Source organism: Neodothiora populina (genome assembly GCF_041146345.1).
Source record: "Neodothiora populina strain CPC 39397 chromosome Unknown canker_contig_11, whole genome shotgun sequence".
NCBI classification, from domain to species: Eukaryota; Fungi; Ascomycota; class Dothideomycetes; order Dothideales; family Dothioraceae; genus Neodothiora; species Neodothiora populina.
In genome coordinates this window covers 608803-622252 of record NW_027191410.1, presented here as the reverse complement: position 1 = coordinate 622252, position 13450 = coordinate 608803, and the positions used below count along the sequence as shown (strand labels likewise).

The following is a 13450-nucleotide window of genomic DNA, read 5'->3' as shown; positions in this document are numbered from 1 at the left end:
TTCTCGCGCACCGTACAGAGTCCTCAGAAGCGCGCCTGATCGTCCCACGGCGCCGGCGCCGAAGTCATTTTTGCTCTTGACGAATGTCCCGCCCACGGCTTCGGTCGCCGAGTAAAACTCGCAGATCTCGGTGATGTTGTAGCGGGACTTGAAGGACTGCCAGACGTCTGGACGTAGACCGTTGCCGAACGCAATGCGGATGTTGTGAGCGCGGTCGAAGGGCGTGGCAGGCGTCGTGGTCAGGTAGCGGCACATTTCGCCTATGTATTGCATTATCGTTGCTTTGCTGGCTGTTGCAGACGCAAAAAAAGTCCTTGGTGAGAAATGATCTGATACGATGAACGTTGCACCAACATGAAGAACGAGGCTCAGTCCCAATACGGTTGCTGAGCTGTGGTAGAGTGGCATAGCCTGGTGTTTTTCGAATTAGCTCCATTCAGGTTTCGTTCAGAATAGGGGCGGCACTCACAGTGTAGAATCGATCTGTAGACTTCATCCCCAGCCACATGGATACAGTCCTGCCGGAGACGAGAAATTTCCGCCATGGAACAACAGCAGGCTTGGGTAGTCCGGTAGTACCTGAAGTGAAGATGAGGAGACACATATCGCTCAGTTTCTGACCTGCACGATCTTCGTCCGGAGCACGATAGTAGGCTCCATTGCTTCGTAATCTTGCTTCCACGTCCTTGGTAACCACGGCAGTAGTCACACCAGTCTCTGCCAAGCCAGACTGTACAGCCGGGATGCACTCCTCGAGGTCTGGATCGAGCAAAAGTAGCCGTGTCGACGACGTCTTGATACAATGGAGTAAAGCGTCTTCCCTCAACCCGGTATTGATGAAAGCTGCCTTGGCTCCTAATGACCAAATGGCAAGCCAGAGAAACACAAACTCGGGCTTATTTGTCAAGTTCAAGGCAATGATGTCGCCCTTCTGCACACCATGCTTATGTTTCAACCATGCTGCATATAACAAAACCACGTCGTATACTTGTCTATAAGTGTACTCGACACATTCGAGATCACGTACGTCCGGAATGTCTGTGACGTCCTTGGAGATAGTCGGTGGGACGGCAATAAATGATCTTTGTCCATGGGTAGCCGATAGTGCGTATTGTTCCAGGATGCAAAACAAGTTTAATTTGTTCGTCTTTTGTGCGCGCTGTCCTGCGATTCCACCCAGTACACCTGCCTTGACAAGTGTGAAATCTGAGGAGAAGCCGGTCTTTGCATTAAGGTAGGCCAGTGATGCTACGACAGCCGGGGCGGCAATCGGTAGAGTGACTGATGTCTATGTGTTTAGTCTGCTATTTTCCCTTAAAGGTAGAAGACACGATTGTCTTACACGCCATGTCTTATCAACGATGCCCGACCAACCTCCTTACCATACAAACGTCCGCTTCTTAGCTAGACTCTGTTCAATTGCACGACCACAAGAGAGCAATTGAATTGGAAATTTGGGTATCAAAAAGGTGCCGACAGGAAAGTCTACAAGATCGAGAAGTAGAAAGGAAACGGAAACATACCAACCGGACGGGAACAGTATTACTTGGGCTAGCCGACATACATTGTATATATCTTCTTCCCAAAGAAACCAACTTACCTACCTACCTCCTGCATGCATTCTACTGTACCTGTTTCACGTAATACAAAAAGTAGTTTTGGAGGGGTAATGGTGGTGGAAGACCCAATTTGCACGACAGATACCGAGGTCCGGCTACTTTGCTCGATTACACTTTTGACTAATTAAGGTGCGGGCGCAGACGACGTCGCGTTTGGCTAATAATAAGGTAATTACAATAAGATAGATCCGGTCTGGGGGACCTCACTGAATCGGACGTCCGAATTTCTCGCCCAAGACCTGACTAAAGCTGAGTATTCATCTTCGCAGGTTGAAGGTAGGTAGACATCTCATTTGAATACTTGCTGTATACTGATATTTCATGACGTGCTACGACATGAAGCGGTACAATCGGCTTTCTTGTTACCGTACTTGTCTCTTGGACCTGATGGTCTGGGAGCGGGGAAAAGGATTGGAAATGATTCAGCCAAAATGCGTTCTTGGCTTTGCTTTGTTTCTGCATAAGAGTCATAAGAGTAGTTGATCTACTGCAAGCCGATTGTTTCTTAATGCTGATATGAGGCAACTTTGTGGGTATAGTGTGTAATGCTCAAGAGCACTGACTCGTACGGTATGCGAGTTTATTGGTGTCATGCTGATGCTCAGAAGACGACATCATGTCACGGTGTCAAGTTTGGTATTGTTTTCCTGGTGTGAATATGGAAAGTAAAATCGTTCTTTGAGAAAAGACACGAGATGTCATTGGTCCATTATTGATGATTAGTGTCATGCATATATAAGAATTCATTATTTGTTTGCACGGGATCCTCAAAAGGCTACCACGTACAGCAGGAAGTACTCATATCCTCCCTTGCGACCACCCCTTTTGAGGACTTGCTCGCTCATTCCAGCTTCGCTGGTCGTTATTGAAATAAATTCAGACAATGTGAACTTCTTTTAAGCAGTAGCCACGTGCGAGCAAAGAGGCGAGGTAGGCGTGGCAGTAAAGTACACCTTGGAGTAAACGTTGTCTCCAGTGTTGGCCTCAACTGAAGGGGGTCTGTTTAAAGGACCACCTTCAGTGTTGCTGTTAGGGAACAACGAAAAGTCACTGTTGGCGCTGAGTGCGTTGAGCGGGCAACCAAGTAGAGTGCCAGTGAGCGTCGGCTCAAGCTTGCTTGCGACCCAAGTCACCGCGGCTGCGACGTCTTCTTCGCCTCCCGTAATAAACAGAGGAACAATGGAGTTGATGCCTTGGTAGATATCACAAAGGACGGTGGTGAGATTCAGATTAGCGGTGCCTAACTGGCCGAAGGGCATGCCGATGGGGTTGGTGAGATAGATTGCGAGACCTTGGGTCAAAGCGGTCACGGCGTCGTATTCGTACGAGCGGCGGTACCAGTTCTCGGGCCAGCGCTCAGGAACATATTCGAAATTGCCAGTTTTCTCGTTCAACTTTGCACCGATGATGGACGAAATAGATTCATAGTTTGCCACACCACCAGAGCCGTAAGTACCGTTGGAGAAGAAGTTGGGGTAGAAGGCATAAGCTGCGAAGGATACAATCGAAGGGAATGGGAAGTAGTAGATCCATGGGTTGTACTCCTTGGAGAAGGCCGCGTTAGCTGCGTAGTGTTTCGCCATGGTGTCAAGACCGAAGTCCTTGTTCGCGGACTGTGATGCAAATCCGACATTCTGCTTGAAGATACGAGAAGACAAGTGATGGTTATCACCACAGCCGTTGTAGAAATCTTCGCGATTGGGCGAGACGTCTGCCTCAACAGTGGAGTGACGGTTCAGACCACCTGCACCAGAGGGGTCGCCGCCGAGGTACCATGACTCGGTAGCGAGGTCTCCATCAGTCAGAACAGCAAAAACTGCGAGAAGGGTAGAAAGATCCGTTCCCATGTTGAAGCCCTCTGCAGTGGCAGCAACAACCTGTGATAGAGAGACATGACCGTTGCGAGGCAGGTAGCCGTAGTTGGCGAGGAGGTTCAGTCCAGGGCAGGGACCACGACTGTCTCCAGAACCAGGCTCTTGGAACTCATAACCCTCCTGAGGACGCTTGTCGTTCGGATCGACGCCACTAGCCAGAGATTCTATAAATTTTGTTAGTCCAAGGCTTCCTCCATGTATGGCAGTTCGGGGTAGACTAACGGATCAATCCTTCGACGTCCGATACCAAGGAAGATACAGTGTTGGCGACAACGCCAGATAGATCACTGATGAGATCTCTGTCCTGCAGCTTCTCAGACTCAGAACGAGCCTTCATTGCGTTCAACATCTCCTCCTTGGATGCACCTGGAAGCATGCCAGGAAAGGCAAGTGCTAACGATGGCAGTGCCGTGAACAGTATCTGGCACTTCATAGTGAAATATGATAAGATGTTTTTTGTCAGAAGGGTAGTGATGTATCAGAGCATGTTCTGTCAAACGATCTTGAGGATATATTTATATACCCACACTTTGGCCATTCTTCTCAGTGCTACGTTCACGTACCATCCGCAAGTTGAATTGTTTGGGACAAGGCTCGATCATCTTTGCATGTTGGAGCCGGATGACAGCACAATGTCGAGCGATGGGAATGGCGATCTTCTGGTATACTTCCCAAAACTTCAAACATTGCCGTGTCGTTTGTGATGCACTTACTGTGTGAGGCAAGATGTACAAAGGATCATCATGGAGTTGCCGTCCTCGAGGTCCATACAGCGAGGCCTGTGCGCTTCATCGACAGGGGATAGCAAGAATGTCACTGATGGTATTGTAGGAGAGCGTCACATCTTGGGTCGGACCCACTTATCGTTAAGACCCTCAGGAGCTTCAGTCAAGGCATGAGGACGCCATGGTTTCGGGTGTCACGGCGTTTGCATTGTTGATCAGAAACTGACTTGATCTCGCTAATGATTGCCATGAGGCTCCTTGACCAACGTCGATTAAGCTAAGGTAAGCATGGACGGCGGACGTGTATTTTGCGTCTTCAGATCGCGCGGAGTCGCTTCGATCTTTCCGGTGCCTTTCTGCATAACGAGCGCCAATCACAACGAATGCATTACCCAGGACCAAACCAGATGCTTCTGCATGTTAGGTTAATGGAGGGACTGTAGTTGCAGCTGTACCGATCTTCGTACAAGTCAAAAATCCGAGCTGAGCAAGATGCGTAGCTTTAAAACCGAGAGTCTAAACGAGCTCCGAAACACCGTCAGCGGCTCTCGTACTCTGAAAAGTCGTGGGTTGACCATGGTCGCTGCATCTATACAACCAATGAGCATGAACCAATTAGTTGGTGACCTTACCCCTCGACCGGATTACCAAACGTTTAAGGTACGCATCCTCGCGCGGATCTAAGGTACAGTACCAGTACCACAGCTACGGGAAGTAATCTTGTCGACCTAAACAGGAATATCCAAGTGGGGATAAGCACATCTTATTCCCCATCAAGCGACGCCAACATCGTGGCAAGATCGGAGATCGCTCCATCGCCCTGGGCAAGGTAAGGTATGATGATGACCCTATTACCCGCAGCAGCCTCCGTGGTGCACAAGGAGAAAAAAGAGTTGAGCCTCATTACCTTATTGCGAGTAACGTTTATAACGGTATCGCACGCTACGGTATGACGGCACCCTTGTTTCGTTGGAAAGTCTGCTGGCTACCTTGCCTACCTACTAGTCATCGTCATCGTCATGCTTGTTATGCGAGAAGGCTGTGAAGTGAATTTGAGTAGGAGGAGGCTTTTGGCGCTGATCTTAGCAGAGTGTCGACGGAAGGCTTTGACACCTCGCAATTGCAGGCGCACAAACAGAGTCATGTACTTCGAGATACATAGGCCCGGAGGTAGCGGTAGGTAGTCGCATACGCGGGCAATTTCCAATTTCGTTCATGCCGGGATTACTTCACCCACTTGTGACTGTTCCTCCCGGTCGCCCCCTGCTAGCGTAGATCCATGGCAGGAACAGATACGCAATTGCTGAGCGAGATCTCTCGATTTGGACATGAACAAGTACCTGCGTTCATGGAGTCTACATGCAAATGCGAGATGTGTACCTGTACCAGATCTTGAACCACGGCATGGGAACAAGCAGGATATTGAGAACGTCAACAGAGATGATTAGGAAGTGGACGGATGTACATCAGAAAAGGTCATTAATGCTAACATTATGTGTGCTGCGCTATGCTACGGTACCATTCGCATGTCCATCGCTGTTCAAAAAATCCAAAAACTCAATACACAAGAAAAATAATCCTGAAGAACAAGATCAAGCTTGCTCTATGTCATCACCAACATGAACTTTCCAAAGTATCGTGCTGTGGTATACCCAATTTTTCTTTTCCATCCTTCTTAATTCAGTCCCAGGACAAGTTGGGATTCAGATCCAAGCAATCTTCGGGTTAATGATACTGTACACTCGCTTCTGTACCTGACATTCGACAAAGCCGTGCTTGCCATTTACTCCCAATCCAATCTCCTCGGCTCCGTCGTTGGTAGAGGACGATCGTCGATGGAGGACTACTCCATCAGCATGCTCTCCTCATCCTCTTCAACGCCAATACCCGAGTCGTATTGACGCCTGGATCTACCGATCTTCTTGAATTTCTGAAGAGTCTTGTTTGGCGCAGACCCGCGGCTGGATGAAGCGGCGACAGTCTCGAGTTCAACCAGTTCACCGACCTCGTCCATAGCCTCGGCCTCCTCTAGTACACGTAGACCCTCATCACGGAGATCGTTACTCTTCTGTGCAGCACTGGCGAGAGCAGAATCGAGGTCCTCGTGCATGGCCTGTGCAGTAGCAGTGGAATCGCGTACAAATCTGCGGAGCTTCTCCTTGAGGCGTGTGTTGAGCTTGGTGAGACGGGCAACAGACTTGCTGCTGTGCTCGCCAGTGGCCCTGAGCTCTTCGATCTCCTCGTCACGCTCAGCGAGAAGCTTGTCCCAAGCTTTGTCGACTTCCTCGGCCCGATGCTTCAGGTTCTCAATGTCTGCCTGCTTGGTCGTGATAGTGTCCTTGAGAGCGGCGATCTCATCGTCCTTGGAAGATTGCAGCTCAAGCATAGACTCGGCTTCGGCTTCAACCCGGCGTTCGAGGCTGTCCTTCTCTGATTCGAGGGTCTTGATGCGATTGGTGGCCTGGTAGATTTCATGATTGAGATCAGCAATTGCAGAATCACGTTGAGCAATTGCGGTGGAGTGAGTCTCAGCGGTGCTCACAGCCTCCGACTCGAGGTTCGAGATAGTCGCAGTCTGCGCAGCAACCTGCTCTTGGAGTTGGGCGATATCTGCCTGAAGCTGAGTAGTGTCAGACGCATACTTGCTCTGTAGAGCTTCGAGCTCGGTGATTGTGTTCTCAAGCTCGGTGGTGGTTTTCTCAAGTTCAGTCTCTAGACGGTCGGCCAATGCGCCCAGCTCGGTGATCTTATCATCACGATCTCTCAACGTATTCGTCATCGCCTCTTCGGTCTGTCGCAGAGCCTCTTCGATGTCCGCGATAGTGACGTTGCGAGACGCTGCAGTAGCTTCCGCTTCTTCGCGACGAGCAATCTCTCTGCTCATGTCCTCCTGGAATTGTTCTTCACGCTTGACGGCATCTTGTTCAAGGTTCTGTACAGATTCCTTCTCGCGCATCTGGATTTCGAAGAGCTTTTGACGGAGCTGGTTGGCTTGAATGCCTTGTTCGTGTAGCTTGTTCGTAAGATCGTCGATCTTGGTCTCGCGCAGATCAAGCTCCTCTTCGGCGGCCACGCGCTGGCGCTTCTCGGCCTCATTAAGGTCGCGAAGGCGGTCAAGGTCACCACGGAGTTCTTCGAGGCTGTTCTCGGCGTTTTCAATCTTCACCTCGAGATCTTCGATGAGGGCAGTCTTCTCGTCAACTTCGTTCTCGGCAGACTCCTTGGCAGCCTGTTCACCAGATCTCTCTGCCTCCACTTGCGCGAGACGCTGCTTGAGTGACTCAATGTCGGCCTCGTCTTGTGCGACGCGGCGCTCAAGGTTGTCGATTGAAGTCTGCTTTTCGCTTGCGTCTTTCTCAGCAAGTTCACGCTGGTCCAATTCCGAGTTAAGCTTCTCCTCGAGAGTGTCAACAGCATCCTTGTGGACACGTTCGAGATCAGCCAGGGCGTGGCGGTGCTCGCTTTCCATGCGCTCGATCAAAGCCCGTAGTTTCTCCTCAGAAACCCTGTAACCCTCGAGAGCGACACCAAGCTTATCAACAGTAGCATCAAGCTCGATGTTCGACATGCCCAGGTTCTGCAGTTCCGAATTTTTGGCATTGAGCATGTCCTGAACAATCTTGTGGTCCTCCGTGATCTCCTTGAGCTTGTCCTCAAGCTCGCTGATGAAAACTTCGTCCTTTTGAGTCTGACGATCGGCCTCACGGAAGCGGATCTCCAGTTCGTTTCTTCGAATCTCCGCTTCACTCAATCGATCGACGAGACCATCGATCTGGTTGACAAGCTCTTCTTGTAGGTTGTCGGCATTTTCAAGAGCCGCCTCCTGGGCCGCGACTTGAGCGGCAAGTGATTCGAGGTGTTGAGCCACCAGCTCGATCAGGTCACGGTTGGAGACATCTGCGGGGACCTGTCCTGGCAGCGCAGACTCGAGGCGTTCGCGGACATTCACCAGTGAGTCCCGTATCGATCCGAGAATGACATCGGGGCTGATGCTTGCGTCGCCAAAGCCCAGCGACTGCAGTTCAATGGTGAGGATGGTAAGAGCAGCTTTTGCGTCGGAGGCCTCTCTAGTCCAGAATCTGATCGCTTCTTCAAAAGCCACGCGCTCGGCCTGGCTGGTTGTATCAGGGAGAGCGATTTGGGTCTGGGCGTCAGTGAGAGCAACATCTGCAGTTGACCTAACGGTGGTACGGCTTGGGGTAGGAACCAGCTGAGACGAGGACAAATCGGGGTAAGAGACTTCCCCGCTGGTCTCGCGCAGTATGGGACTGTTGATGACCAGCATGTCTTCGTCATCGTCAAACATCATATCTTCATCGTCGCCGTCAGCCTGGGGCATTGCAGCCTCCTCGACCTTCTTCTCATCGTTGACCTTCTTCAACGCAGCAATTTCGCGCTCCAGGTCTTTCATTCTCTGTTGGTCAGCAGCGGTCTCGTCGCTGACGTCAATTCCTAGCTGCCTTTGCATCTCAAGCTCCTCCTCCAACAGCTTCAACTTGTCGTCGCGAGCTCTGATCTCGGCGCGCAGCTGTTTGAGCTCATGGTGGGCTTTGATCGCGTCTCTGTGCTCCTCCAGAATACTGTTGGTCTCCTCGCTCAAGTGACTGCGGCGGAGACGACGCTTGACGCGCTCATGCAGGACTTGGCTGAGAGGGGCGAATTGGAGCTCGTGGACCTTGACCGGACTATCCTGCGAAGGATTGAAGTTTGGTGGCAGAGAAGCGCGAGGTTTCGACCTGCGGGAGAGAGAGGGAGATCGCGCGAGGGTGGCAGGAGAAAGAGTGATGCGACGGTGGATCTTCTTGTGCTTGTTGACGTGAGGGGTGAGATGGGCAGAAGTGGATCCGTTACCACCGGATGCGGCATTTTCGGAGAAATGGACTTGACGGAGCGCGTTCGGGTCAGACGCGCCTTCCTCGACCTCCTCTTCTTCCTCCGCGTCTTCAAGCAAGGCTGGTGCTGCTTGAGCCGACGAGGAGATTTCTTCTATGCTCTCCTCGATGGTCTGTGACCCACTCTGTCGCTTCCTTCTCTTGTTCTGCATCGATGCCGTCTGGCCGCTGCTGCTGCCTGGTTCATTCTGCTCGACGACCGAGGCAGAGCTCGCTCTACGCTTCCTCGAGGTGCGCTTGGCGGGCTCTGCCGACGCCTGGCGTTCTGTCTTTCTGGTGCGCATGATAGGAAGCTCGTCCTAAGGATGCTAAGGCTGGGAGATCAACAAACAATATCACGCCGGAATAGCAGGATGATGATTCTCTGCAATATCCAAGTGACTGTGAGAGAATAGACTGAAACTGTGTAAAGCTAAGACAATAATGTAATGCAAAAGACACCAGAGTCAGAGTAAGGTGGAAGGTAGCAGCAACTGAGCTGAGCCAAAAACCAGGAAAAAGGGCAGTTGCCAGTTTGGAAGGCGCGTCGAAGGATAATGACGCACGTTCGTTCGCGTTTCATCGCGGGGGAAACGCAAAACCGGTGGCTGGCAGAAAACCCTGAAAAGCCGTAACTCTATTCGACTATTTTGTGTCACCTATCGCCGTCATATTTCTACTGTACCTCACGACGTTGATGGTCTACCTACCTTACAGTACAATCACGTGTTGCCTCATGGCACAGAGTTACTCTACAATCCAATGCATCTCGACCTTGAGTCCATATATCTGTAACACATACCCATTCCACACAATCCACACAAGTGGCGTCTTACAACTTTTTCTTCATTGCTCAATCCAACAGATAGCGTGTCACTGGCCTGGCAACATCTCATTTCGCACGTGCCTCCAATCCGTCCAGCGCTAGGAGGGGATTCGGTTCGTCCTCCAAAGCTCAGACACATGTAATCTATACGTCAACATGCGTGGGTGTCGCAGCCTTCTCCATTCGAGGGCTCTTGCCCGACGAGAGCTATTCTCTGTTGCCTCCCTTTTTCACATGCCCCAGCCATTTCCAGCTCTTTTTAGCATTGGAGACAATGGGTAGGGGGGGTAGCTGCACCAGCCAGCCAGCCAGCCAACCACCAGACTTCTGTTGGTACAGTAGGCCAAGGTTGACATATCAGAGAGCACTGCGCTGGCTCGTTTGAGCTGCGGAGCTTGTGTCCGTTCGGCCAACAATCCTTGTTATACCTACCTATTGCAGATAGGCTGGTTGCACATCACTACCAACCATCAGCGTGCGCCAAGCCCGATTGTCGTGAAGGTGGAAATTATACAGTACTGCACTTGAACCAATCGGGAGTTGGACTAACGAATCATGCTTGTGGGTCTGCTGCATAAGACATATCATCGTACTGCATGGGAAGGATATATTTCTGGATCGTCCTCGTTTCGCATGTTCCTCTACGCCGTATGACTGCCTCTACATGTTTCTGAAGCCTTGCCGAATATCAACGTAGCACTCCACCGCGGCGCACATGTATCTTCCGCACGCCGTACGATTCAAGCCCCAACAACATCCGCAAGCTCAATGTTCGGCACAATGTACGGCTGCACATCGTTCCTGTGCATCGTCCTCTGCTCGTAAGCATACGCGTAACCGATCAGTGTCGCCTCGTCGAACTTGCCGCCCATAAAGCTCAACCCGAAAGGCACGTTCGGTGCAGTCTCGACAAGTGTCTTCCGGCGGTTATACGTGACGGTCCAGTTCGCTGGATAGAATCCCATGGGCACCGTGACGACTGGACTACCCACCAAAGCTGGGATGGAAGGTGACAGCTGAGTGGGAAGCAAGACTGCCGAGACGTTGTTCCTCGTCAGCGCGCCTAGGATGCCGCCCTCGCCGCCGTAGTACAGGTTTGCTTGATAGGCGGGCCAGAAGAGAGGAGACGTATTGTCCCATTTCTGGTCATCCAGTGCATCATCCCACACAGCCGTGTCTCGGTCTGGCCAGTCTTCCTGGGCAAACGCGTGCGTGAACGCCCGCTCCTGTGCGAGATTGGTGATGTTGTAAGGGTTGTACGACAGCTCTGAAAGGTAGGTGGCGAGATTGGTCAAAAAGTCGGCATTCAGCACTAGCGTTTCGTTATTATCCTTGGTATAGGCTGCAAATCCTGTGAAGTTTGCAGACACAATTGTCGCGCCGGCCGCTTTGATGGTGGCAATGGCATCGTAGAACGCCGATACTACTGGTGCATCTGTATCAGCGGCCCAGAGGTCAAGGACGTTCCAAGCAACACCGATGCGGGCGCCGCTCAGCGCAGAGTAGTTACATGCAGCTACATAGTCTGGAATCGAACCATTGTTCGGAATCGCCGAGGTGTAGTTGTCGTTGCTGTCCTGGCCAGCAATGGCTTGAAGTAAGTATGCGGCATCCTTGACCGTACGTGCCATGGGGCCGACTGTGTCTTGGTGCTCCGAGATCGGAATCACAAGGTACCTCGATGTCAGACCGACCGTGGGCTTGATGCCTACGAGATTATTGACATCGGAAGGAGACAGAATAGAACCGGATGTCTAAATGGCACGTTAGCGATTAAACAAATATCAAAGCATGCAGGCCTTGCACGATCGCCCTTCCTTCGCGCATCACATCTTGCAAAAGACAGCAACAACTCCGCAAACAAGTGACATACCTCGCTGCCCAGACTCGCCAGCGCCAATCCAATGGAAGAAGAAACACCACTTCCACTCGAGCTTCCTGAAGGATCTTGATGCGGGTAGTACGCCGCTTCAGTCTGCCCGCCGTAAGCCGACCAGCCATTCGTAGAATTATTCGATCTATAATTCGCCCACTGTGACAAGTTCGTCTTGCCCAGAATGACGACACCCGCTTTCCGCAACTTGGCCGCCAGAGTCGAATCTCGAGGCACTTTAGCACCGAGCAGGGAGAAGGATCCAGCCGTGTTGTTCATTTTGTCTGCGGTCGCGATGTTGTTCTTGATCAGTATCGGGATGCCGTGCAAGGGGCCCAGGACCGTCCCGTTTGCTCTCATGGCGTCTAGCTCGGCGGCGATGGCCAGCGCGTCCGGGTTCACTTCCGTCACCATGTGCAGGGTGCTCTTCACTTCGTTTATGCGTGCTGTGTAGGCTTTCACTAGATCGACACTCGTGAAGAGGTGGGACTCGAGACCGCGGACGAGGTCTTCGGTTGTCACATCTATCATGGAAGGGAAGTGCTGTCCTTTGACTGTTTGTGGTGAATGATCAGATACGTGACTTCGACAAGGAATGAGATGTGAGTGTTTTCAGGAGATCATTTGCCACGAGTGCTGGGCTGGCAGAAGAGATAGGAGAGAAGGCTTACTGGAAGTGTCGGTACACGATGAAGCAGTCACGGCGATAGCTGCACCCACAAGGGCACAGGCATTGGTGACCAACCTATAGATATGCATGGTTCCGCAAACCCAGGACAATTGATGGGTGCAAATGTAGATCAGATGTTGTATGTCAAAGAGAAGAGGTATCGATCAATGATGATAGATGGGTTCGACAACGGAACAACAGAGAAAGTCGAGTGAAGCATAAAACACTCGAGACAACGACTGAATAGACAACCTTCACAGCAAAGCAGACCCTCCTTGTGCGTAGTCTTCGAAAGGTCAAGTCAAGTAAAGTCAACTTGGTGTAAAATAAAGACTACACAGGAGCGCGAGACAGACCAACCTACCTTATATAAACCTACATCCAAGACCACCCAGACAGGCAAGAGACGATGATCAAGCTACTTTCCCCCCGGTCCACAAACCATGTACAGTATGCATCTACAATCCCAAGCGATCGGACGGGAAGCCTATCAATCTCGACGGGGCGGCGATCGATACAACAGCACAGAAAGAAGTAAAGGTCGACCAGAGAGATCCCAAGGCGAGTCGCATCGCAGAGATATCTTACCTAAAGACACAACGAAAGGTAAAGCAGAGAGGGAGAGTGGTGGTCTGATAAGGCACGAATAATGCCTGCCCGCATATCATATCATATCATATCATATCATCATCCCCGCATCCGATCAATCTGCTGGCTGGCTCTAAGCCGCATGATATCTTACTCACCTTCTCTGAACAGACGACATGAAACCCAAAGAGAACCAGCTTTTCGCTACGTCGATATCAATGTACGCGGATATTGGTGGTGAGTAAGGTAGACGCCGCATAGCCGTGACGTGCCTGCCCAGAGAGCCGCGAGATGCTCTATGCAGCGTCCGGAGATGCATTCTCATAAGCTGTAGATATCTCGCCTGCGCTCCTGCGGCCAGCAGATGCCGCCGTCGGGTCAGTGTCTGTTGACTTTCCTCCTGC

General features: G+C 51.3%; 3 protein-coding genes across 3 annotated transcripts; all 3 read right to left on the bottom strand.

Annotated features, from left to right (window-relative positions):
* Positions 1-2515: 2515 nt before the first annotated feature.
* AAFC00_000524 (uncharacterized protein) lies at positions 2516-3926 on the bottom strand (the record flags this gene model as incomplete). Its single annotated transcript, XM_069345078.1, has 2 exons — positions 2516-3657; positions 3716-3926. The coding sequence occupies 2 exons, from the start codon at positions 3924-3926 to the stop codon at positions 2516-2518; spliced, it is 1353 nt and encodes a 450-aa protein (XP_069200364.1).
* A 2135-nt stretch (positions 3927-6061) lies between these two features.
* Positions 6062-9394, bottom strand: AAFC00_000523 (uncharacterized protein; the record flags this gene model as incomplete). Its single annotated transcript, XM_069345066.1, has 1 exon — positions 6062-9394. The coding sequence occupies one exon, from the start codon at positions 9392-9394 to the stop codon at positions 6062-6064; it is 3333 nt and encodes a 1110-aa protein (XP_069200363.1).
* Positions 9395-10655: 1261 nt separating this feature from the next.
* On the bottom strand, positions 10656-12319 carry AAFC00_000522 (uncharacterized protein; the record flags this gene model as incomplete). The annotated part of the gene is made up of 2 exons (XM_069345053.1): positions 10656-11669; positions 11789-12319. The coding sequence occupies 2 exons, from the start codon at positions 12317-12319 to the stop codon at positions 10656-10658; spliced, it is 1545 nt and encodes a 514-aa protein (XP_069200362.1).
* Positions 12320-13450: the final 1131 nt, after the last annotated feature.